Source organism: Drosophila persimilis, unplaced genomic scaffold (genome assembly GCF_003286085.1).
Source record: "Drosophila persimilis strain 14011-0111.01,24,50 unplaced genomic scaffold, DperRS2 tig00000000-arrow-pilon, whole genome shotgun sequence".
Classification (NCBI taxonomy): domain Eukaryota; kingdom Metazoa; phylum Arthropoda; class Insecta; order Diptera; family Drosophilidae; genus Drosophila; species Drosophila persimilis.
Window position 1 is genome coordinate 9293179 of NW_020825288.1, and position 27125 is coordinate 9320303.

Consider the following 27125-nt stretch of genomic DNA (forward strand, 5'->3'; position numbering starts at 1 on the left):
CAACCCACCGACTACTGGCCCCTAAATATTTATTAATAATTCAAGCAGAAAAGTCAAAGGACATGCACACAAATTGACCATATGGATATCAAGTGAATTATTGCTGTTCGGACCCGTGCTCTAAACTCTCTTCGGTTGAGCTGCTGTTTCTGTTTCTGGTTTTAGTTCTGCTTCTGCCCCCCGGTTGTGTGCTGAATTGTAAGTAAATTTTAATTTAATTGAGCAATTTGCAGTTTTGCATGCGCCTGTTAGGTTCGTTACGAGAACTTATCAACTTAGGATAACTCGATTGGGGACAGGAACTCTTGCACACTCACCTGATCGTTCAGCGTGGATATCTCATTGTCGCCCAGGCCAACGGCCTCGCCAAACTGTCCCCGGCCCTGGCCCTGGCCCAGGCCCAGGCCCGTCGACGAGTCGCTGGAGTACAGCAGATCTCCGCCCACAACTTCGAGCATGAAGTATTGCGAGAGGCCGCCATCGCTGCCAGCCACACAGACAACCTCCAGAATGGTGTCGTTGCGCAATTCGCAGGCCTTCGGTGCCTCCGGCGTATCTACGGTGGGGAGAGAAAAAGACAGAGACAGAGACAGTGAGACAGAGGAGGTCACAGATAGCAGTTAGTCATAGTCATAGTGAAGCCGTGGCTTAATGGGCCCGCAGACCCGTAATTGCATTTAAGAGCAGCTCTCCCGTTAGAGAGCCACATTTTGCCAGCCTTCAAAACGCCACTTTTGCAGCAAATACTATGCGCACAGGCGGGCCACGATGCAGTGCCACGCCCTCAGTTTGCATTAATAACAGCCAGATTCGGTATAGTCTTGGCATCATCGCAGCACTCCCCCGTAATAGCAGGGAGTCCAACCCGACGATTATTTGGCAACATTTTGGCCAAAGTCAGAGCCCAGCAGGAGCAGAGCAGGGGCAGGGCTTGCAGTGGCCAAGGCCCCCCCCCCCTCTCGGCACATACACTCGCCAATTATGTAAGTAGATCCTTATGTGTGCATAAGAGATAGACTCAGACCGACACGGATACCGACACCGACACCGACACCGGCACCAGCACCAAGCAACACCCAAACAGACACCATCACCATCACCGTCATTCCTGGCGTCTTGTTTAAATTGCGGTGAAGATGGAGGTAAATGCCGGCATCTTCGGCCAACAACTTCCTCTACTTACTTGCAGGGAGAATGTGCACCAGACAGGGCGTCGTCTGGCGGCCCACCGCATTGCTGGCCCAGCAGGCAAGCGTTATTAACTCGGAGTCGGTTTGCGGCAGATACGTCACCGTGCTGGCCAGTCCATTCGATTGTATCCTCGAGTTGAGCACCTGTAAGGGAGAGAAAGGGCCCAAAGCCCAAGGATTAGAGTGGTCTACGACTCGGCTTCGCTCTCTCATGGGGCATGGGGGGGTGGCCTTTGTGCAGACGTAGGCGGAATCAGATGCAGCGCTCATACCCAATCCAGAACCCAGGACCCAGGCACCCAAACGGAGGCAGGCGAGCATAAATATTTGAAGGCAAATAAGTTTTTATTGCTAAGCAAACGAAACGAGTTGGAGACTGGATAAGTCATTCTGTGGCTCTACGGATTTTCGTGCAGATTTTCAAATAACTTTTGTGGTAAATGAATTACTTTATTTATTGGGCACAGCTGTCCCAGTCGCATATGCATGTCTTTCGGTTCGTTTGGTCAGCTATTCATACACACATACACACACACGGTCCGGTCCGGGGTCTCTCCCGCGCTCTTATATCTACAGGAGTATCTATCTATCTATTTGCCTTCATGCCAACTTTGCAGTCCTGCAGTCGGAGTCGGTCCTTGTGCTTTACACCTAAACGGTTTGCATTTTAATATACATACTCGAATGTACGTATGTTACCAAAGAGCTGACTCGTACCCTGTGTCCCCCCCACCCCGATTCGGACTGAACGAATTTATACATTTTGATTAAATTTTAATTCAGTCACGTACAGTGCCTGATTCCGATTCCGATTCCCGGTTGGCCTTTGCCTCGAACGAGCATTGTCGAACGAAATCCCAGACCAGACAGACCAGACAACCCTCAAGTATTTAGCACAAGTTTTGCTAATGGCGGACCGAACCGACTTCGAACTTGGTTCCTGTTTCGTTTCTATCCCTGGCAGTAATTGCGACAACCCGGGGTCCGTTCTCGAGTTGCAGCACGTTTCGCAGGCATAATTACAGGCACAGTAAGTTCTATCTGGGTTCGAGACTAGTTACCTCTACCTTTGCCCCCGTTGCCGGAGACTTGCCAAAAAACTTACCGGGGACACGTTGCGGGTGTTGTTGTAGGTCCAGCTGAATCGAACCGAATCCGGGGGATCGGCATCCACCTCGCATTTGACCTGTATCGAGTGCATGTTGATGGCTCCAATGGATGTTTGCTCAGTGCCTGGCTTACAGCGCGGGGAGACTGCAAAGAGATGGAGCTTCATAAATATATATGTACTGCGAGTATATAAACCCTCCCCGGGTTGTTAGGCAGCAAAAAGTTTCCATTTTAAATTTGTTGGGTGCCACCCCCTCGGAGAGCAAACAATCTCCCGCCCTCACTCTCTCTCTCTCTCTCTCTCTCTCTCTCGGGGGGCGCCGCAAAAACACACAAAAATATGAAACAAGAAAGAAGATGAGGATGGAATCCGATGGGAAGTCGAGGCAGCTACAGCTACATAGCCTTGAGCATAGTAATTAACATGTTTCCGTTTCACGAGGGAAAGAGAGGGAAAGGGAGGAGGAGGGGTTCGAGCTTCTGGCGCTGTTGTTGCTTAGCGGGTAAGTCCATGTGGCAGGTGGTTTTGAGGAAAGCAATACTCCTGCAGCTCCGCGTCGACTCTGCTCTTACTTTCACTTCTCTTCTCACATTGGAAATGAGGGCAGATATGCGGAAGCAGTGGCACAGTGGCCCACGGCATTTTCTGTCTGTGTGCCACACTGTGCGCTTGAATACTTTCGAGCAGCATCCCTGTGCGGAGTTCGTTCGGCGCTGAAAGCCGCTTTTAAAATGTAAGTCACGCCGAGGCAGATAAGCATTTGAAGCTCTATTACTACGTTCCTTTATCACAAGTCAACTGCATTTCAGCGTCGAATACTTAAGCCATCTGTCAGTGTCTAAGTCCCTGTCTTTATCTGTGTACTTGTTGCTTGTGTGTGTATGCTTAGGGGTGTGCTTGTGTGCCTGTGTGCAAATGTGGAGAAAAGTTACCTTAAGCCCAAAACTCAAAGCAAAGACTCTCTCGCTCTCGCTCTCTCTCTCTCCTGCTTTCTCTGGCAGCGACGGAAACTTGAAACTTTCATAATTTCAAATATAAACTACTTAAACTGTCGTATAGCTCATGGAGAGGGGAACTGCATTTTCAGATTGTCGACTTTTGGGTTCGATGATTGCCGACGAATCGTGGCAGTTTTCCGGACTCTGCTCTGACTGTGGGGGGACTATGATAGGACCTTGCTTTCTTTTTTGTTGTAGATGTAAGTTGACAACACAATAAATGTTGAAGCCACGTCAGACAGGCAACAAAGGCTACGCAAAACTCCTTACAATATTTCTTCGATGAATGCCTGCCCCACAAAAGAGTGGGCGGAACAAGACGTACTCGTAGTCCTTTATTGTGCGATTTCATGTTCATGTGCTTGGAAGGAAACATGAGATGTATTTAAGGCTCACTCTTCATCGATGGGCGTGGCTGAGGGGGGGCTGAGGTTTCTCTCTGGTTTATGCAACCAAATCGCTTGTAGTAAGGGTTTATGATATCCACATTAATCACACCAGAAAATAGCCAAAGGCCGCTGTGCTGTTGCGGCTCTGCTCCCCTGAGGAAAGGAGTTTATGGAAAAGTTGCCAGAGTAAAAATTGCGTGCTGGATTTATAGTCAAAACTTTTGTCAGTAAATCAATGGCGGTTGTTAAGGCCAGCGGCAGCGGCAACAGCACAAAATTTTAACAATTGTAAACAGGGCCCGGTACATAGAGATACAGATACACAAATGGAGTTGGAGACGGTCGGTCATGCATCATTTCTAAGCAATTTCCCCATCCGCTGTGCTGCCCCAGAAAGTTGGCAACTTTTATTTGCGCTCCGCTCTGGCTGCAAGTTGATTTTATTCTGTAGCTTCCGCTTCCGGCCTGCGCCATGTTATTTCATCTTGTTGCTTTTACTCTTATTGGATGGATGGATCTGTGTGTGCGGGTGTCTGTGTGTCTAGAGTATTTCATATTAAGAATCTCGAGGAGAGATCTACTTACACTGCAATCTCAGCGTCAAACTCGAGCTGCGTGTCTCGCCCTCCGTGTTGGTGGCCCCACACGCATAAGCACCCGCACTCTCCCGCTCCAGCTGCGTCAAGTGCATTATGTCCGTGCTCTCGCCCGACATACGCATGCCCTGAAAAGAGATATGAACAGGAATATCATTATGAGTGCCATGAAAATCCATATTGATCAATGGACTAGAATGGAGGATGCATGGAGGAGGCAAATGCTACGCCTTGAAAAGAAATGATTTCTGGTTTTTCGCAATTTGTGGTGTTTCTGTTGCATTGTCCAGCAGCCACATGGCCACACCCACATTCAAATCCACATGCACTGTGACACTTGCAACACTAAATGGCAACCGCAATGGAGCTGAATGCTAAGCTCTTGCCAGTGGGGCAACGGCTGCTGCGGTTGGCATGGCCTAATGCGGTCACTTAGTGGCTCCCAGAGCTTAAATGAATATATTAAATCAAATTAATTTTGTGTGTTTTGGCATTTGTCATTTGGCATTCGGCGCACTCGGACAAGGACGAGTGTGCAAAAGTATTTGGAAATGGAAACTGCTGCCGACAAGTGATGCGATTCCAGGCGGAAGCGAATGTAAATGCTGCATTAACGCAGCTTGACTCTCGAAATAATTCGATTAAATATTTAGTTGCAGCATCCAGGTTGACGTTTGCGCATGAATTTAATTAATTCATAATAATAATGCAATTTAAATGGCTTAAGTAGGATGCAGCACGCCGACGCCAAGCCCACGCCCACGCCCGCGCCCACGCATCGCACAATATTGACAGCTACACTGAGTGTGTGACTCCCTGTGGCACGTCCTGTTGCATGTCGCGTTATGGATCCGCCACAAATTGGCCATGTTGCATCATTTGATTATTTGCAAAATTCATTAAAACGCAGTGGAGCGCTGATGGAGAGCAATATTATAATTGCATTGGCCTGGCCCTTGTGCAACGATCCATTTTGTAGCGTAACAAAACTCTGTGTGTCGTTTTATTTAATTCCTTCCTGGCATTTCATTTTCATTTTTATTATTAATATTAAGACCACTATCCGCAGCTGAGGAAACTTTAAAGTTGACCAAGCGAAAAGTTTGAGTGAAGCCGAAGCCGATAAGGAGATTCTCTATGTCCAACTGTCGTCAAAGGACTCGCACTCCTCCCTGAAGTGACAAAGTTTGCGGCAGTTCTTTGGCGGAACTTTTTTGCGCACATTTGGCGCTTCGTTTCTCATAATTCCAGCAAAAAATTTTCTTTCTGCCTATTAATGCCAAGCAGGACAAAAGGAAAATGGAAAAACTGAAAATCAAAAATCAAAGTGCCCCGAATTCCGAGAAGAGAAGAGAAGTTTTCTTGTGGCCAGCCTCGTCCTCGTCCCCTGACAAAACGATTTTGGCAATTTGTTAAATGCCTCGGACCAGAGGACAGGGCAGCGGCATAAGAAAGGAAAAGAATAAGAAAAGCAAAAGTAAAACCAAGAGAGAAAATATGAACTTGGGTTTATGGTTTTTGCTAGTTATGAAAAATGATGATGTGACCATGTGCACAAAACTGTCAAAGGATGTCAGAATCATGCGGTTTAATAATAAAAACCCAAGACAAAGTCAAAGCCACGCCAACAAAGGCTCCTCCGATTGCGATCCCTGCGAAGATCCCTACACAATCTCAATCTCTTTCGGTTTATTTGTCGCATGATTAATAGTTAAATAATTTGCGACACGAATGGACTTCAATGGACATCATGAGCCAATTATAAGACATTTGAAAAATGAGTCCAGCATTTGTTAGCCGGAGCTCCACGCTGCCCACAAGGCCATCTCCCCCGAGTAATTCGAGGCGGTCTTAAAGCTCGGCGTGGCAGCTCTGGCAAATGAAATTAAACCGCAAAAGTGTCTGCTTATGATGCCGCAGGAATGCCGACGCATCGGGCCTGCGGAGCCCCAAAAATTGATAATAAAATTTCGAAAAAAAAATAAGAAAAGTGTCTGCTGATACACGTCAGCTGCTGGTCGTTAGGTGGTGGTAGGGGACAGAATCAGTAGCCACATCAGTACTTACATTCTTGAACCAGGAGTAGCTGGTAACCGGAGGCCTGGCATCCGCACGGCATTTGAACGTGACATTCTGGCCCTCGGCGCGCGTTACCACACGACTGGGATCCTCGTTGGCCAAGTGCACCGACACGGTGGGTGGATCTGTGGGGAGAGAGAGAGGAAAGAAGATTGTAGATTGGAGTGGGAACACAGTACAGTGGATTAGTAAGTGCGGGGCATCCAACCTAATGAGCGCTACAAATTGCTGAATAAAAGTCAAAATAATAAACGGCAATGGCTCATAAGGTGAACTCTTGGTACACAGCAGCCTTGGTCCTCGCCCACCCCAATCTCAGCCCTGTCCGATCCAGACGGCATTGCGTAATGTACTTAACTCCAGCTGCCAGGGCATGGCAGGCCAGGCGCCTTTTGTTGTGGGCCGCCTGTACACATCCTTTGGGCCTCATCCTGCTGCTGCTACACGGCCTCTTGACCACACGCCAAATGGGACTATTAGTTACGGTTGTAAAAATCTAATACGCGTCGGAGACTGTCGGCGCCACTTGGCCCCAAGCAGTCCCCATGGACCGGGAGGGTGGAAAAAACTATGCCTCCCGTTCTACCGTCTTAAGTTTGGGGCAAATGTCAATGGCGGGGTCTGGGCAGACGAGGAAAAAAATTGCTGACGTTTATGGGTGAATTATTAAAAAGCCGCACAAAATGAAAACCAAAATGAACTCGGCTGGAGATGACGAGGTTGGTTCCGGCCTGATTTGAGTGCAGGTAATACAGAGAGCACTCACTACTTTTTTCTCACCCTCCTCGTCATAGCTAGAGGAGAAGGAGGACTAGAAGCAGAAGCAGAGAAGGTCGGAATAATGTAAAACGGAAGCCGGAAGCGGATGTTGCAAATATTATGGAGGCCATGCCAGGAAACAAAAAATGAGCAATAGAAACATAACAGTGAAAATTTAATCAAGGCAAGTCGAAGACGGCGACAGCCCAAGGACTCGACTGCATTTTATAAGCAGCTTAGCGGGGGAGCATGGCATGGCCAACAGGTGGATGGAAGATGGCCCCGAAGCGGCTTGGCCTCAGCTCCAGCTCGAGCTCCTTTTCCCGTAATAAAATTATGTTGGCTCTGGCCCTAATATGCTTCTAATTGGACTTTCCTCGAAGGAGAGTGCTTTCAGACACACACACCCGCACCCACACAAAGATGACTAAGCCTTGGGCCGTTTGTGTAAAGGATAGACCAAAGCTGATCGTTGGCACTGCCCTGGCCATGGCCCCAGAGTTCGTCCCAGACCCAAAGCCAGACCCAGACCCAAAGGCAGGCCCAGTTACAAAGCAGACCTGACTCCCTCGGTGCCTGCATTGTGGACATAATTGAAGGGGCTGGGCAGGGCAGGCTCACCTGTCGGGCAGAAGAAGCAGAAGCAAATCTATATGTGTACTCTACTTACATGCCACACGTATGATACGCTTGTCCTCGATGGCGCCGCCGGAGAACCAAGGATTCGTGGCGCGACAAGTCAGCTCGGCGTTGTCGTTCTCCGATGTCACCTTCAGTGTCAGGATGCTGGTCGTGATGTTGCCATCCTACGAAAGAAAAATGCAAATGTAATTGGCCGAAAATTGCACAAAATTAAAGATGAAAATTGTCCCAAATGATGTGTCCTTTAAAACGTCGTATGACCTGTTTTCCTTTTTAGGATGAGCATCGATTCGTTATCTGTGGATTTTGCTGTGGCCTATCCACTTGCATTCCTCTACTCGGGTTTCCAAAATAATGAGTCGAGTTTCGAGCTGAGCCGGGACTGTCCTGGCCTGGTGCATCAGATCGAGCAGAAACACAGCAGTGGCAGTGGCAACCCATGCACCCAAACGAGGTATTAAGTTACGACAGAGCCAGAGTCAGGCATCGTTTTGGCAACAATCGAAGCCGGAGCCGGAGCCGAAGCCGGAGGCCAGAGACAGGACATTGAGATGGAGTATAACGAGTAGTGGCTGCTGGGCTTCTCTCTGTCATCCCTATCCCTATCCATGCACTTCATCTCTGGGATGGCCATGCACCAGGAATCGGCTATGCACGAGTTGACTAATGTCTGGCGACGTTTGACAGCCCCAGCACCAGCCCCATCCCCAGATCCGATATGTCTCTATCCATTTACATGGCATAATTAGAAACCCAAAAAAAGGCAGTGGCAGAGCGCACTAATGGATGCCACAAACTGAGCTGTCCTACCCATTCACATGCTTCAACAGAGAGACGTGTTGCATGCAAACTGATAAATGCGAACCAGATGGGCAAAAAAATTCAGATCATTGCCAAGAGAAAAGTAAATCCAAATAAAAATTCGCATATTAGCAGGAATCAATGTTCAACTGTGGAGTGCAAATTTGTGCAGCTTGGAGCTAAGTTGAAACTTTCTGTGCAGTGCAGTTCATCAAAGAAGCCAAGGGTGAAGCCAGTGTGGGAGGGAAGTCAGCTCTTGTCTGCTCTGTTTGTCTGCGGTGGCTGCAAAAGTTTTCCCTGCTTTTGGGGTCACCCAGTGGTCGCCTCAGAGGGGTCACCCTTGCTGTTGTGGCCGCCGCCTCTGATGCTATTAAGCGGTGCAGCACAGCACAGCACAGCAGAGCACAGCACAGCGTACTTGCCTCCAAAGTTATACGAGAGTAACTGCGAGGCGAGTGTGTGTAAGTTTAAGTGTTTGCAGCAGCACTGCGGCCAACTATCAAATGTCAAACGCTGGAAAGTTTCCTTGTCCTGGGAACGGGGTAACAAGAATACAGAATACAAAAACTTTCTTGTGCCCTACTCCGAAAATCAGCAGACAATTTAGGCCAATTTGGCAGAAAGACTATGCCTGCCAATGCCATATAGAATACACCATGGGGCAGTACTTACCTCTTTGTCGCTATGCACAGTAACCTCGGCATTTCGTATGGGCTCGCCGTCCAGCAGCCAGGCAATCTTGGCCGCCGGATACGAGCCCCAGGACTCGCAGCGAATGGGCACAGGATGGCCGGCGGTCAGTAGATCATTGGGTGTGACAATCTTCACGCGAACGGGTTTCACTAAGGTAGAGACGCGCATTATACTTATTTTCCGTGAATTTCATGATGGGGTGGACTTACAGTGAACCTGCACGGTGACATCCTTCCGGACCGGATCCACCAGTCGGGTGCCTTGAGCACGACACTCGATGCGCGCCCCGTAGAAGTCGCGGGTGGTGGTGCCAATCAGCAGCTGATTAACCATCACGGTGGCTCCCTCCTCCACGGAGGTGTGGCTGGTGCCGATTAGCTCTGTGTCGTCGCGCCACCAGGTGACCTTGGGCGGAGGACGACCTGCAATTAGGTGGAAGGTAGAAGACACACACACATAAGTACAGAGCGTTATGAGTGACACTCGCATGTGTCGGTCGGGCCAATGCGGGCATCACATCCAGCTGCTGGCAATCAACAGCCGTAGGGCTGACAAAAGTGTCTCTCGGTGGGAGAGCAAATAATGCGGCAGACTGCGGTCGGATTGAGGCTCCGGCAAAGACGGCCCACCCTGCCAGGCGGCAAGATAAGTGGGTTAAACCGCAAACACACAATGGGCGATGCGTACGGAATGTCAGCTGCAACCTGCAACCTGCAACCTGCAGGCGGTTGTACTCACCTCCTCTCACTTGGCAGCAGAGAAAAAGCTCGTAGCCCTCGCGGAACGGCCCCGCCAGCTGTGATATCTCCTTGCCCTGGGCATCGAAGATGCGCGGCTCCTCGGGCGGAACTGGAAGTAAAGGGAGGGAATGGGGGAAATCAATTTGCCACTCGAGGAGCCATGAATTCATTGCGGCAGGCACTCACCAACTAGTGTCAGGTTGTGCCTGAAGTTGCGCGTCGGCGAGTTGAAGAAATCAATGCGACACCGGTAGACGCCGCCATCCTCGGGCTTAACATCGTTTATCTGCAGACGGGAATCCTTGGGATTATCGCCGATGCTGAAGAACAGACGCTGCCCCAGATCGCTAGCTATGGCCGCATGTGGGGCCAATTTCACATTTCCGCCACGCGAGTCCAGGCTGTGCGAAAACAAAAGGAGAAAGTCGAATGTTTAAGTGGATGGGCGGGGCATGTAGCGATTATTAGATGTCATAAATAAACATATGCAGAGAGCATAAGTTGCGTCCCGAAGCCCAGGTTGCGGCACCTTCCACCATCACCCATCCGCCTCTTTCTTTCTCTCTCTCTCTCTCTCTCTCTGGCATAATTTACGTCCATAAAAAATGACGCTCAATTTGCACACCATGAGCCATGAGCCATGAGCCATCATCCTGGCAGTCGACTCTCGACTCGACTTGACTCGACTCGACTCGACTTGAGTGTTTGTTCGTTTGTCTGTGTGCATTTGAGGGTGCTACTGCGAGTACATCCACTGCCCCTGGCTCTTCTGTTGCTTCGTGCCACGTTGCGACTTTGCCAGCTTTGCGCAAATTGCAGTAATTTGTTGCTGTTTTAGCAAATTACTCTGTTGTTTATTTCTGGGCACCGATGTGGGCCCTGCTGCTGCTACCACTGTTGCACTGCACTGTTTATGATTATCGAGTGCCGGCCACTTCACTTCACGTGCATGGGGCCGACTCAGATCCTGTCCTGTTCTGTCCTGTCCTGTCCTGCCACCCTCTCCCATTTCTAATGAGTGTTCCCGTTCCCGGGGCTGTGGCACGCAAAGTCGAAGCCATTACCCACTTGCTAATTGGCATGCAGGACACACCGTTCTTGCCGCAATTTATATTGAAAATTTATCAGCGTAAATTTATAAAAATCCGTATGCTCCCCCATCAGTTGGGGGGCGTGGCCGATGCGTGTATGCGTGAAAATTTGCTACACTTTAGCAACGACAGCTGTAATCGGATGTGCTTTACATTTATTATAACAAAGTGGATTATGACGGGGCGCATCCTTTCCCCGAAAACATTCGCTGGCACACACAGACGCACATGTGGTCCGTCCTGGGGTCCTGGCAGCTGCCGGAAATAAGCCAAAAACGCGCAGGAGCGCAAAAGAGAGAACCGCCACGCCAAATGAAAAAAAGTGGGAAAAAACTCGCACGTAAAGTGTAAGAAAAGGGATGTGGACGATTATTTTACGCTTTTGATGGATGGCTGTCTAGTAGGCCCAGGGAGTGGATGATTACGGACCACTTGCTCGCACCTTGTGCCCTGCCCCTTTTTCCCTGAGCCAAAAAGCTAGTTTGCTGTCGTCCTACTCACCTGTACAAAGGTATGCCGGTGGTGTCCTTGAACCAAAGCAGCAGCTTCACCGAGTCCTGGGGCGTGGGTGGCGTCAGGTCGCAGGGCAGCTCCACCGTCTTGCCCAGGGCGGCCCAGACCAATCGGGCGGGTACTGGAAACAGGGAATAAGATGGCAAAAGATGAAAGTTTAGTATTAATACTCGTACAACGTAGTATATACATATATATATTTCTGCTTCCTTCTATATTGGCAAGGCATGAGAACTGACGCCCGTCCCACTGGATGAGGTGGGTTGGTTGGGTGGATGGACGGGTGTGTGGGTGGTCGAAAAAGCAATCGAAACTGCCAGGTTGATATTGAAGAAGAAATAGCTCTCTCTGCGCGATATATTTATTTATTATTTGCACTTCCTGCATGATTCGGCTGATTGTTTGTTATTTTAACACAAAGCTTCCGCCTGCGATTCATGGCAGAGCCCCACCCATATCCAACCCACTTTCACCTCCACCAAATGTTTCTTGTCGTTGTGCCCTGCTTCCGGTTGCCGGTTGGTTGCCGTCACCAGCGACGTCGTTTGCCGTTTGCCGATGTTGAATTTGATGTTTCTTTTTTTTGGTTCCTCCTTCAGTTATATTTTTTTTAAGTGAAAAATGATTTCTTGTGAATTTTTTGTTTGTGTACCGTGTACCGTGGACCTTGTTTTGTGTTATTTTATTTGACAGAGCAACCTGTAAAATTTCCACATTGTTTCCGCCTGAACGGCTTCTTTTATTTCTGTACTCTGTTCAGCCTGCCTGCCGAGAAGTCCCACAGCAAAGAATAATGTGGCCGTCGTCGCGGGGCTGCCTATTTAGTTATCATCTGTGCTGGGTGCTCTTTGGCCTGGCTCTCAGCCTTAAAGTCCTCTTAAATATATTCCATGCAATATTTTGCCGCTCTGTTTAATGCAATTTAAGTTGGACGGACTCCATCCCCCTGCTCCAACCCACGACCTACTCAATCCACTCAACTTTGAATTTTAAGCGGTTTTACCACCCAACTCAATCCCCATCCCAGAGGCCAGCCAGTGTTTCGGCAACGCTTTCATTTCGCAAACAATTTTGAAAGGCATTTTTTTGGTGCTGTTGTCGTGGCACTTTGATGTTCAAATGTTTTCGACAGCAGCGCCACACAACGAAACACAACAGCGGAGTGGAGTGAAGTGGAGTGCATCCCCTCCGATCCGAGTTCTGGCCAGGATTACGGGTGAAACCAGAATGTATGCAGCCGCGTAAGCTGCAAAAAGTATTAGCAAATTATTGAAATTTGTTCGACACTTTCGCTCTTTGTGCTCTGGACCGGATTCTTTTTTGCTCACACCCTGGCTGCCTCTGCTTCTGCCTCTAAGCTATGTTCGTTGCCCCACAAAGCCGCAAGCAATTTGTTATATTGCGTTGCATACTTTCCGGCGTGCACTCGCGCTGACAACTTGAGCAAAATGGCAAACATGGCTACGCTTCTGGCGCTGCTGCTGCCTCTGCTGCCTCTGCTGCAATTTGTCAACGCTTTGGCTTGCGGCAAGCAGAGCAAATATGTGGCCGTGCAAGAAGACGACACCTAGCCGTAAATCCTTATGAATGGGACAGGATACGCTAGGCAAATGGCAGTGTGCCATACAATTCCAACACGGATAGAGAGAACGAAAGGCCTTGTGCTGCAGTTGTTTCCTGGTCTCCTATCTGGACCAATTAAGCAACTCATAAAGATCTGTTAGGGCCTCGTTTGATGTGCCACACTCCACACAATCCACTCTCCCTAGAGTTCCAGCAATCTATTTATAATTGTCGCTGTCATTTGCCTAGTTGTTAGCGGCAATCGTCTGCTCATTTTTAATGATTTACGCTTACATTTAATTCTTTTATTGGCAGCCCAGCGACGTCGTCTTTGATGTATGCCATGCCACCATCAGGGCCCCAAAATATTAAGGTTTCCCCGAGAGCATTGAGCCCTACCTGCGCCCCCTCTTTCGTTTTTGATGTCTTGTTTTGACACACCGCATTATTCGTGGATATTTTTAGCCTGTATTTCTGTAATTTAGTTCACCCAGAGATAGCGCAGCGGAAGACAGATGGGGAGCGAGGTAAGCTCTCCCATTGAGAATCCGAATCGGAATCGGAATTTTTACTGCCTGAGAGGGAGTTTCCACGTAGTTCATCATGCATCATTGTGCATCGATGCATCTGACAGGCCCTCAACACGGATCAATTAATTTCCATCGGATGCGTTGAGAGCGCTGAGTGTTTATGGCTGTTTTCTAATTCCAATTAAGACAATGCTTCCGACGAGCAGGAAATGTAGAGTGAGAGTTTTCCAATGAATTTTTAAATAAAGTGAATATGTGGAAGTGCATTTAACGATAATTAAGTTGCATTTGATTTCCCCCTTGGCATACGCGTACTCGTGCCATATGGGGCCTTCTAATATTCGATTCGGGCCTCTTAAAGCCTTCAGTTTACTGCGAACATTGGGTATACGCAGCGTGTTACTTTGCATGCATAAACTAGAAGCCCTGATGGGCGCAACCAACAGTGTTTTGTGCCTCATTTGGCTAGGGCCATGAACACGGCGGAATAACAGCTACAGCAGTCCTAGTTACACGTAACAGCATCCAGCCTGCGAGGCCACAGCCTGAAGACAACGATGCATTAATTATGCAGTGGCCTGCACGCGGTTTGTGGCTGTTGCTGCCTCGGCTGCGGCTTCGGCTGCGGCTGCGGCTGCGGCTGCTGCTTAAAGCTGAGGGTTTTCTCTCGCCTTAAAGGAATCACGTTTTGTAATTTTCATTCAATGCAAAATGCCGGCTGGCTATCGTCCGAGAGTCCAATGAACTTTAGGGAAAACAGAAACCCACTGTTCTGCCAGCGCGAGAAAAATGAGTTGCAAAAACACTAATAGAAAATCAACAAAGCGTTTTGCTAAATAAACTGAAAATTCAAAGGCTGTACGTCCGTCCGTCCGTCCGTCCGTCCACTAAGTGTGCCGTGTCGTGCCACTGGCAATAAATAGATGATAGAACTAACACGAAAAACATGCACAAATGTTGGCAATCTTTCAATATACCTACGCAATCTCTGGTTTAAATATGTGTTGGCCAAATTGTTCTATTCAATTGATATTTAAAGCGAAAGTGTCGCGCGATTCGATTCGCTTCGGCTCGGATCGACTGTGGATGTGGGACATTTGGGTTGACACATTACACATACGCATACGCATACACATACTCGTCGTACGCACTGTGCGCGTTGTGGTTTTGCTGTTTCTGCGGTTGTGGCTTTGTTTTCTTTGTTGCTTGTTGCAACATGAGAATGAAGCAGTCAACAATTGCTCGCTCTCTCCCTCTGTTTTTGTGGCCAAAGCGGCTTCTGTTTGGTTAGAGTTTGATTGAAACATTAGCCAAACGCACATGGAAGTCAATTACGCTAAATATAAGTTGGTTAATTAAACAAAATTAGTGCTGGCTCTGCAGAAATGTATATCTGTACCTGGGCCACGGAGGCCAACCCCTACCGACAAGCCGACTCGATTCGCCCAGGTGCTGCTAATGAAAAGTTTATTTAGAACGGTGCCAAGTCGGAACTAAACCAAATTACAGGCAATTGCCAAGATAAATATTTGAGTTTCACTGTTCACAGCGGCAGCGGCAGCGGCAGTAGCAGTAGCAGCAGATGCTACATTGCCATATGCTGCGGCTTCGACTCCACCTCTGGCTTGACGCTCCTCGATGGGTCCACTGCCGGCTTCTAAATATTTGATTCGGCCCGAGTTCAGGCTGTTCCTGTGCCCTGTCTCTGTTGGCTGGACTCTGCTTTTCCATTTCCTTTCCCTCACTTTTCCTTCACTTTTTTTCCTGATGCTGCTGCTGGTACTGCTACTGATGCCGCGTTGGGGCAAATTGTTTACATTTAAATTGTACATTATGGCAAACACAAACACACAGAGAGACACACACACTCTCGCACACACTCGACCCTGCATGGCCACAAAATGTTGCAAGTTGAGAGAGCGAAAGTGGTTGCCATTGCGGACAGGCATCGTTCCTCTGCCGCCGCCGCCGCCGCCGCCTCCGCCTCTGCCTCTGCCGGGTCACGCCCCATGCCACGCCTCTTTGTAGTGTAGTCAAAGTCGTCAGTGACCCTAATGTACTTTCTCACACTTTTTAGCATGCATTACGGGCTGCCAACATGACTGCCTCCCCCACATACAGCATACAGCATAGAGCATACTACACACAGCTGCTCCTCTTACTCTCTGAGAGTCTATGTGTGTGTGTAAATAACTTTCAAAGTGCTTTCCTTACACACACGCACACACACACACATATGTATGTACAGTACGGTACATGGTGGTAATGTGAGTATGAATATTTACTTATAATTAGAAATGCCAGAATGTTTTGTTTTTCTTAGTTCAGCCTTTGACTTTACTTTTTCTGGCTTTCTCTCCCCGTCTCTCTTTCTCTCTCTCTCTCCATCCAACTTTCTCCCACTCTCTTCCTTTGTGTTTACTGTTGATGTGTGTGTGTGTGTTCCTGTTTCCACCATCTTTGGGGGAAAATAAACCTAACTAACTTGCCGACTGCGAGAATACACGACTCTTGTGCGCACTTTGTCCGTTTTTGGAAAAAAAAAAATGAGCAGCAGAGCACAGCACAGCGCAGAAATTAAGATGCCAAAGAGGCCAAAAGAAATGGTAAAAATAATTTCAAATGTTTATGGCAGTGTCACAGAGAGAGGCGCCACCGACTGGCAGCCCAGTCGCAGCAGCAACAAATGTTCGCGAGTCAATTAGGCGAAATATTTTTTGGCCCCTGTTGAAGGAAGGGGCCCGGCACGAATGAAAGAGCACGAAATGTTCCTCAACATTCTATCGCAGGCTGATTAATAATAAGCGAGTGTGTGGCGCCACACGGGTCTCGCCCGGGCACAGTGCGAAAAATGTCCAAGCACTTTGCTCTCTCTCTCACTCTCTCTCTCGCAAGGATTTTTCCTCTCGATTTTTCACAAATCTGGCGGCGAGTCTTTGTCGCTGTCGTTGTGGGTCAGCCTGGCAAGTGAAAGTTTTCAAATTAAATTTTGCTACGCCATTTTCAATTAGAAAACTTCTTGGCCAAAGCCTTTTTGCAGAGAACCCGACTCAGCTCTCCGCACTCCCACTCCCACTCCCACCCACTCCCAGACTGTGTCTGGAACCTGCTTCTGCCTCATCATCGGCTCCGCTTCGAGTTGCCTTCAGCTTTTTTCGCTCTCGACCTTCTCTGAGCTGCCTGCCTGGTCTTGGCTTTCAATTAAAATGCGTTCGCTGTCATTTTGGACGCCGTATTGCACTGGCTACGTGATTTAATAATAAAATACGAAAAATATTCCAGTCAGCGCTCCTTGTTGTCCTCCTTGTCGGCCATTACGTGGCTGTTTTTTCGCCGCCTTTCCTTCGCTGTTCTCAGCCCTCTCGATGCTCACTGTGTGATTCGGTTTTTTTCGTGCAACTGTTGCTTGCCTCCTTAGGTTTCGGGGCCGCAATCCTCTGTCTGGGTGAATCTGGATGGCAACACCCCAACATTTAAGCACATTAAATTCTAAACGAAATAAAAATGTGGCTGCCGAAATATCGTACTTCCAAAGTGCTCTCTAAACAGCAATCCTATTAGGCAGCATTTGCAAAAATGCATTCACGTGCATTATTTATACGCAAATTAGCTGTGGCTCTGGTTAATGTTTGGCGTAGGCCCTTCTACTTGATTTATAGTGGTGCATCGGGCCATGTATCTCTTTAAATATTTATGGGCTTAAACAGTTTTTTTAATTGCCATTGATTGAATGCCACTTGAACCATATTAAAATGGCAAGCCACCGCAATTACAGCAAACACAAACAGTAAACATCCAGCAGAACAAACAGCATCAGCAACAGCAACAACTTCGGGAGATCCTCGCAAATTGCAATTTTATATTATGTTAATTGCAGGCAGTGCAGGGCAGGGCCTGGGCTGGGCGCAGGAGGCCTCGAAAGGGTTCGGCCGGTCGCTCTAATGGCGCGTAAATTACTTGATTTCAATTATGGCAAACAGGCAAATACCAACAAAGTGTTTCGGGTGCGAAGAATGTGTGCCGTGCCGTGCCGTAACGCCCCTGGCATTGCGGCAGCACCAGCTGCTACATATGTCCCCATGTCCATGAATTATACAAATTTATGCGCTTTTAATTTGGAACCAAATGCAAAAATAACAGGCCCAGTGGTATGTCCAGGACGAAAACCGAATACGCTTTCTGGGGGGGAATGGTAACAAAACTTTCTAGAATGGATTGTTGGAGAAGGATGTCTCGGTTGCTGGCCCCAAAATCAGCTGCAACAAACATTTACCAGCAGTTGAAAGCAGAAAGAGTAAAAGAGTGAAAGAGGAAGTGACACAGAAGAATGGAAAAGGAATCTGGAAGCTGGAAGCTGGAAAATGGTGAAAATGAGCAAATAAATTAAAATGGCAGCAGCAATGCCAACAAAGCGGCCACACGGCATTTAAAAAGTAAAATATGGCAACGGGTTTGCTGCAGAATAATTTTGCAAGCGCAGCACAGTCGTTGCTGCTGCTGCTGCTGATGCTGCCACTGCAACATGCAACACATGCTGGGCAACATGACCCGATGCTGTAGCTGTAGTTCCAGCTGGATGTACGGTCTCGGACAGCGGGAGAGGAGACAGAACAGTGGCAGAAACAGCGGCATCCTCGAAACTAGGACACCACTGGCAGCTGGGGGCAGCATCAGCATCTCTGCTCGGGGGTCTGTGCGTTGCATTGTGGGTCTGACATGGGGCATGGCACATTATTTACACGCGTGTTTATTATTTTCAATTAAAATGGAGAGCACAAATTTCGTAGGTAAACGTGGGACAACGGCAGCACCTCGCCTGACTTTTGTGACTCATGTCAGTGGCAGAAGCAGCAGCAGCAGCAGCAGCAGCAGCAGTAGAAAGAATCTTACAGATACCAGCTACAAATAGCTTGGACACACCGCTCGCCCCGAACTAAGGGGCCATTTATTTATAGTTTGTTCTTTTTCAAGTTGTCGTAAAATTGCGTAAAAATCATTTTTGAATTTGTGCCAGTTTTTTCCGTTTTAGAAACGAGCCGCATGGCCCCAGAAGCCCTGCGGCAGGAGGAAGGTCAGGGGCGTAGCCATACAAGAGGGGATTACCAAGGGAAATCGGTTTAAAGGAAACAATTTGGGCCTCAATGTGGTCAAGCTCCAGCAATTCTGAAGCGGATCTTCTGCCGAATTACCCCCAATGTGTACGCCTCTGGGTTAGGTACTGGCATCAACAAATATAGACAACACACAAGGCTTATACACATATTTACACACTAAATCTATATGTACTTTGATTGCTTTTGTTGTTGCCCGCGAGAAATTCCCCCTGACACACACAGGGGCCCCAAAAATATTTTATTTTTATTTGTTTTTAATGCAATTTAATTTCGTTTCTTATGTATAGACATCTGGGGATACCCAGGCGCGCCCAGGGACACATATACATATATTTTTTGGGATAATTCGGAAACAGCAGCAATGCGTAAATATTTGTCATAGGCAGCCGAGTAATGCCGAATATTTGCATTTTCACAGGGTTTTTTATACATCAAATAATAAATCACATTTCACTCCGTAATGAACGAATGACAAATGTCGGGCCGCCTTTTCCAGTGACGACAAAAATAAATAAAGTGAAAATTGAAGCTGATTTGGCGCCACTTCAGGCTGAAAAAAAAGCCCCGTGCCACGGCAATCATTCGAATAATGCCTCCAGTCAGCAGTTCAGTTGTTCCTGCTGCTGATTTTCCTTCTGCCACTGCCGATGTTGGTGCCACCGAAGCAGAAGTTGCTACCGGCGTGAAAATCAATTTAATTATAGCTGGCAATTAAATTTACGCCGAATTAACAGCGACACTTCAGCAAGACTTCAGTTTCTGTATTTATCTTTTTTCCCTCTCTCGTTTTTGTTGGATTTTTGCGAGGGACAGTCAACAGGCGACAGTCGACAGTCGACAGTCGACAATCTCCAGCCTTCACTCTCCACTCTCTCTCGTTGGACAAATGTCGCGTTGATTTCTTGTCAAACAATTTTTTAATCAGTGTCGCTTCAGTAGCGCTGCTGCCCTCGGGCCCACCGTGGGTCCTGTGCCCAGTGCGTGCTGTCCCTTGGCTGTTTGGCTCTGACTTTTAATTTCATTCGTCTGGTGCTGCTGCTGCTGCTACTCCTGCTGTTCGTGGCGCCACTCAGCCTCCATGTCTGGCAGCTGCCTGCCAAAAAGCCTGCTACTCCGCTCCTCCACAATTTTTTTTGGCACAGTCCAAGCTGCAGACTACTCCCATTCCCATTCCCACTCCCACTCCGATTCCAGGGATTGCCAGCTGGGCATGATAATTGCCTGCACATTTTCGGGCCCGTTAACTCTGACACTGGCATGCCAAACAGCTGACTCATTGAAGGTCTCTGCTGCTGCTGCTGCTGCTGCTGCTGCTTAATTTGACAAATTCGCATGACGCCAAAGCCCCTCTGCGACAGTGCCACTGCACTGCAACAGCGAAGGCTAATTAGGCGCCGCAAGAGCCGCCTGGGCTTTGTTTTCGGAACAGTTTCCCAGAATTCCAGCTCGTAACTTTTTACGACGATCCATGAAGCATGCCTCAGAACAGAGCAGAGCAAAACAGAACAGAACAGAAGACAAGACAAGTGCCGCCTGCAAGTTTGTTGTTTCCATTGCGTAAACAAATAATTAAAATAATGTGACGAGAGGGGCTCTGTAGCTGGAGCTGTAGCTGCAAATGCATCTGTGTTTGCCATCAAGCGAGACGCAACCAAAAAGCAGTTTCTGCTTTTGCCCCATGACAAATGCACTGCAGATGCAGAGATCCAGAGGCAAGTAAGTCATGGGAACTCAAAACAAATTTCCTTGCACTTTGGCCCAGTTTTTGGCCCGCTTTGGCTTCGCCAGCCATCTCATTCCCCTCTCGACAGTGCCTCAAAATGTGTTGTGCATATGCTGGAAAAGCTTTTAATTGTCTGCTTTTGTTTACCAATGAGCCAGCTGTCGGCTGTCCGCCCGCGATATGCGATCTGTGATCCCGGATCCGGGACCCGACCTCCTTCGAAGGCAGCAACAAGAGTCATCACTTGCCGATGTTGCTGTTGCTGATGACTGCTCATTTGATGCTCTTACAGAGAGGGAATTACACCTATAGGAACACCCCGAAACTTCTTAGTTTGCTTCCTTCTTTGATCAGTTTAATTTCCATCAAATCTTTACGATTTTCGACTCCCACATAGGTGATAGGTGATCTGATAATAAGATATGACTGTATAATATGGAAATACGATTTGCATCTGATAAATGCACTTCTCTGTCTTTTATTTTGATTCCAAAAGAATATCCATTCCAAAGTAAATATTGTTTCCACATCCCCAACAAAGTCATGTCGGATGACGGATCGGCATGAGTGTATATAATGCTTCGTTCCCCGAATCGACTCTTTCTTTATTGTTTGCTGTTTGCCTAATTGATTTATTTACTGTGTGCGCCTGTTTTGAAATAATTTCATGCTAATTTGCTTGTTAATCGTTCCCAGCCCCACCCCTGCATGCCGCTCCCCTCTCTATGTGCGAGTATATGTATGTATGTGTGTGTTTAGCGCCATTTTCCCTATGTCTCAAAGGCAGAGGGTTCCAATGGAGTGTGAAGTGTTGGCAGCCTTTTGCTCTCATCGCTGATGCTGATGCTGTTTGTGTTTGTGTTTCTGTGCATTGATTGCTAATGAGAGTGAGCATTAGATGATTTAGTGCTGTCCCGGAGCCCTCCTCCTGCTCACGGAGGCCCGGGCACCATGGAAACGTTTTGTGAAAGCAAAACAAACAAGAGCATTACGGAGGGGAGGGCTTTCCTCTCGTTGCCCCCACCAGCCTGCAGCCATTCGGCTTTGCCTGTGTGCACATGACACTTGCGCCTTTCAATTTCCACAGCCATAAACCAAATCAGCGACGAGAGTTCGATTCCAGGCTCAAGTGGGCCCTTTCCTCCTTTCGGAGGCATAAACTGCTATCGTCCATATATCACAAATATGCGCTAGTTTACGGCCACGCCCAAGAAGCCCAGAGTCTGAGTCTGAGATCTCTGCTATCGGTGCTCCTGCTGCTGCTATTTTGTATCGTCTTCGGCAGACTGCCATAACTCAGACGTGGCGCACTCAATTTGCTTACTTGGCAACACCCAGGGGCAGGAGGGGTCACACCTCAGACCCCTGCCCAGGGCCCAGAGACCAGGCCCAGGGCTCGACGCGACTCTGCCCTTTGGCTGCTCGCCCAACTATTGCGCACTCTTTTGGCCATTTTGTAGCTATTTTATTTTGTATTTATTTGACGCTTCTTTCGCCATTTTATGCTGTGACATTTCAGCGCTGGCTTCGCCCGGCGACAAAATCCGTTTTATTTATATGCAAAATATGTAAATTTACGACCAGACCCAACCCAGTCCCAGAATCCAGAACCCAGGACCCAGCCCCCAGGAGGAGCATCAGGAAGCGCAGCAGCAAACAAGTTTTGTGCTTGTATTTTATGCGCAGCATTGCATACTTATGGCCCACATCAAGATTGAGTGTGTGTGTGTGTGTGTGTGTGTGTATCTGTGTGTATTTTTATGTTCGAGTGTGTGTGTGTGTTTAGATTTACAAGTGCGATTTCAATAGAGTTTATTTCATGTGCATGCCAAAATGACTTGCCTTGCCCTTGGTCAGGAGCGCTCTGTCTCTGTCTCTATCGCCCCCACAAAAATACATTCATACATATGTGTGCATATCTGTGAATATTTATGCCACTCCGTGCTCGTTGCTCCATGCAGATGAAATGAATTGAAATAAAATAAATACTCCCCGAATCTCTGGGCTCTGGTCATAATTTAGATAATTTTTGTTTTAATTAAACGCACTTTCCCTGACAAACTACACAAATTTATGGCTCGCTGGCGATAAATAAAGGCCGAACCACAACTGACATTCAGATCGGATTCGGGATCGGCGGGTGGCTGGGGGGAACGAAATTCGAGCCTTAAAATGCTGCAAATGTAATTCGTTCTAATTTATTTACTCCGACCAATGCAATTTATGGCATTCTGCACTCTTCTCTCTGGCTTTGTTGCTGGACGAATCGAGTATTTTTGCCATTTTCAATTTACAACAATTTATGGCAGTATTTTATGCAAATCCAGCGACTAATCACCGCGCCGGCACACGACGACAACAACTGTGTGACGGCCAGCCATTTGCTGGGCCTGCAGGCGGTTCTTTAAATTCAAATTTAATAAAAATGCAAATTATCTAAAATTGCAGGCGGACGCCACGCCACGCCACGCCACGCCCAATTCCGTAAGCGGACACACCGCCCATCCGACTAATTTTCAATTAACTGTTGGACAGAAAAATGTCCAAGTCAAAAGGGGTTGAACGTTCTGCCAAGTGGAAAATGTTGCAAGAGCAAATAGAAAGCAGACGGCGCGTCCCGCCGGGGCAGACAATGTTATCCCGGAGGGGGGCCCTTGTAAAATATTCACAAACGAGCTGATTACGTGTCTCGGATAGATTTGGCCATCGATTCGGGGAATTTTGTTGCGAATTAGCCATGAAAAAATCAAGCAGAAAACAGAACACAAAACACAAGAGAAACACAGAGGCCGAAAGGGCGAGCAAACGTTTGCTTGGCATGTTCAAGTGATAAATTCAATTTTCCACTTGAACGCCAAACACTCGCCGGCCGCCCCCCACGACCCTGGCTCTGAGAACAGGGTACACCCCAACCCACACCCATGTGTGACTAATGGCGCTTGTGGGAGGGCGGCCAACCGTCGTTGGCGGCAATCAAAGGGAAATCATAAAGGCGTGTTGCCAAACATAAACAGAGGCCGCCCGACCATGTTCCAGTCCATGTGCTTCGGTTCCTCCTCTGCAACAAAGACCAGAGAGCGGGAGAGGGAGACAAAGATCCCTTGTTTCCATTCCGGAATCTTCTAAAGCCGCGTGCCAGGCGACGATAAAAATTACAAATTCTCACACCCCCCAAAGGCCGCCCCACAATCGCCAAAGGCTAGGTGTGCGACCAAGCGTGTATTAGTCAATGCAGTGCCCGGCCGTGTCCTGCTCTGTCCAACTGCGTGATACATACAATATTAATCGCTTGGGGATTAGGGACTAGGTAGAGGCGAAGTTGATATCCCTTTGCGGCCAGATTACGATTACAGAGACAAAGGACGCGAAGTGATTACAATTTCAGGTGCATAGAAATGCCACGCCTCGAAATGGAATGGAACTTTAAACTACAATGTTTCGACCCTGTCCTATCGCAAGGATTGCTGATTCAGACCCCCAGGAGCGGCAGACACCAACCAAGGAGTGGACAAATAAAAGCGTCATAAAATTCAATTTTTTATGAGTAACGAAACCCATGCCCCCGAAGGGTTAATTTCGGAGTGAAGTGAAGTGATGCGGAAAGCCGGAAAGTGGGAAGAGTGCAAAAGGGCAAACGATGTAGAGGATATACTCGTATAGCAGCAAGAGCGATGTTGAATGTTAACTGATTTGCACCTTTTGACTTTTGGCTGACTCGGGCAGAGAGTCGCGCGGCGTGGTTTGGGGTTCCAGATGGAGCGCTGATTAGCGGAAGCATTACTCATAGGAGGAAAAGGGAAAGCGAGAGCGGGAGCGAGAGCGAGAGCGAGCACTCAATCAAGTGAAAAATGCAAATGCTAAAAATACCAACAAAGGGGAAACTGCGGGACTATAAAAGCGGATAGCAGCTGCAAGTGTCAGATCTTTGATGCCCCCGCTCCAGTTTTATCGCCCCACCGTGCACCATGCACCATGCCCCAATGGGGCCCCCACCCCCTTCATCGACGCGCTTAGTGTTGCATTTATTGCGCTTGTTAAAGGCGGCTAAAAGGGAAGCGCTAGCGAGAGAAACAAGTTAAAAAGTCATAAAATGATATTTATTTCATTTCGTTGCCGCGTAATGCGCCACTAGCGGGGCGGCGGAGACCAGGAGCAAGACCCTGCCAGTGGCAGCCTCGCGGGTGGCATAAGCGCAAGACCCTAAGACGATGATGAAGAAGCGGCACCAGTGGCAGCAACAGCAACAACAACAGCAGAGGCATCAGTGGCAGAAGGAGTGGCAGCATCAGCAGCTGACACCATAGCGGGAGACGAAGAAGTTCCTTAGATTTGCTTTTTATTTGAAATTTATATTCGAGCTGCTGCCCCTGCCCCTCCTCCGCGAAGCCCAAAGAGTGCGGACAGGATCCAAGGATGGGTTCAGTTTTGTTCTGCTTTTTCACACAACTATTTTGCCGCTTTTATGGAGTTGATGCTTTGACTCTTTGCCAGAGAAGAAAGAGCATCCCATCGCATCGCATCGCATCCCATCGTCGCTGACCGCCAAATGGGGCTACTGGAAATGTAAATGTGCCATCGTTGTGGCTTTTTAATGTTTTCTTGTTAAAGTTTATTGAAAAACTTTGGCCAGTCACGTTTGAGTAGTCAGCGGGGGCGCGCACCAACTTATAACTCGGAATACCCCCATTCGCAAACACAAACACAAACATACGGATACGTATACAGTACATATATTTACTATATATATGTAGATGTAGATGTGATACCCATACCCTCAAGCCAGAAATGAAACAGCTGCATGAGTGCACGCCCCAATGCCCATGAAAATGGAGCAAAAGTGATTTCTTCTGTTTAATAAAAAAAGTAGAGCAAAAAATGGAAAGGAAAGGAAACTTGCAAATATTACTTTATCTATTCTTTTGCTGTTGGGAAAGACGTTCTGCGGCAGAGTAGTGGGGCGCGGGATGCTGTGGGGCGTGGTCATGTTTGTTCATAATTGAAATTTCGCGCTAAACAGGATGTGGCCATTCCAGCGCTTTTGTTGCGGCCAGTTCAAGTTGTTTGAGTTGTGTAGAATGAACTCGCGCTGAAAGCTTTTCCTTTTCCCACAAGTGGCATGGGATGGCAACGAGAGAGAGAGAGAGAGAGAGAGACAGCTGCTGCATTGGGTGGATGCCAGCACATGGCCAAGTGGCGGTGCGAGATGCAGTTCATAAACAACACAGCAGAAGATGCGAAAATGCAATAATATTTATGAGGAACACTCTGTGTGTCGGGGGAGGAAAGTGCAAAATAAAATTAAGAGCACAGAAAATTCGAAATGTGTGCGAAAAACATGGAGTGGCGGGAAAGAAAAGTGCCCCTGTCCAGGGAATTGTCATTGTCTTCGCTTACAACATATCTCCTCCTCCCCTGCCCATCCCTTTCGCTGTTGCAACAATGGGAACGGAACAATGGAGTTGTCTGAATGGAACCGTAACTGAAAGTTGTTCGAAATGCCTCCCCCATCGATCCCTTCCGTGGAGGTTGCATTTTATGATTACAACAATTTCATTTCTGCTATCTCAACAACTACGAGTACATATGTGTGCGTGTGTGTGTGTGTGTTTTTTTTTTAATTTAGTGCCCCTTTTTTCAAACTCCTTCAGTTAGGATCCTGGATCCCTTTCATGTTCTACCTTGGGTGGACATTCTTTCGTGCTCGTGGCCCCCTCCCTGGCTGGGTCTTCGTCTTCCTTTCCGGCATTCTCTTCTCGATGCCATTTATTTTTCACTCTCGTGTCGCTGCCGTCTGTCACGGCCCAGCGCCAGTTGCTCCTACCATTTCCATCCGTACACGTACTGCAGTGTGACATGTGCTTCCTCTGTTGTATTTTTGTGCCCCACCACGTTGCAGCATGCCTCGTACGTCCCCCTCCCGCACTCCGCTGTAGCTACCATTTTCAGCATGTAAAATTGAACTTTGCATCTTGCTGCGTCGCATCGCAACTCCAGAGATACAACGAAATTTTCGTTTTCCAGAGCCGATGCTGCTGTTGCTGTTGCTGCACTTGACTTGTGGCGCTTCTCCTGCAGCCAAAACACTGCTCTCCCCTCTTGCCACACATGCTGCCCCATCCCATCCATTCTGACCGCCATGCAGCGCCGCTTATGACGCTGTTTTGACACTGCGAACGCGCGCGCGTGTTTATAAATAAAATATATATGGAAATATGCTCGAGACATTTTTCAACGCCCTCTCCCACTGGATGGATGCGAAGAGGGCTGAACAGCATGTGTCGCTGTCCCTGCTGCGTGGATGCTGCACCCTTCTGCCTGTCCATTCCTTTGAAGTTCATAAAAATTAACAGAAAATCAATTTACAACACAAATGATGCGCTGATGAGGAGGCCCGAGTGCCGACTGGAGTTCATCCCAGAACCATCATCTTGACTCTCTGTTGAGCTCTTGAGGCAGTTGTAAATATTTTCATTGCAATTGATGGCGTGCCTCTGATCTGAGCCGCCACGCCTCATATTCATGCTGCTGCCCCTTCTGTTAACCCTAGGGTTGATTCTTTGGCAATATTCGTATGAATATTTATACCCGGTACT

The 27125-nt window shown here is 48.0% G+C and overlaps 1 protein-coding gene across 1 annotated transcript in view; it reads right to left on the bottom strand.

Annotated features, from left to right (window-relative positions):
* LOC6587492 overlaps positions 1 to 27125 on the bottom strand; it is a 63305-nt gene that overhangs the window by 14078 nt on the left and 22102 nt on the right. The window contains exons 3-13 of the mRNA XM_002013025.2: positions 11591 to 11723; positions 10185 to 10399; positions 9997 to 10107; positions 9468 to 9680; positions 9238 to 9407; positions 7793 to 7928; positions 6352 to 6488; positions 4274 to 4412; positions 2296 to 2444; positions 1184 to 1334; positions 318 to 556 (exon numbers count right to left, since the gene is read on the bottom strand). Of these exons, the coding sequence (XP_002013061.2) occupies positions 318 to 556; positions 1184 to 1334; positions 2296 to 2444; positions 4274 to 4412; positions 6352 to 6488; positions 7793 to 7928; positions 9238 to 9407; positions 9468 to 9680; positions 9997 to 10107; positions 10185 to 10399; positions 11591 to 11723 (1793 nt within the window). The remainder of the gene's footprint in view (positions 1 to 317; positions 557 to 1183; positions 1335 to 2295; positions 2445 to 4273; positions 4413 to 6351; positions 6489 to 7792; positions 7929 to 9237; positions 9408 to 9467; positions 9681 to 9996; positions 10108 to 10184; positions 10400 to 11590; positions 11724 to 27125) is intronic.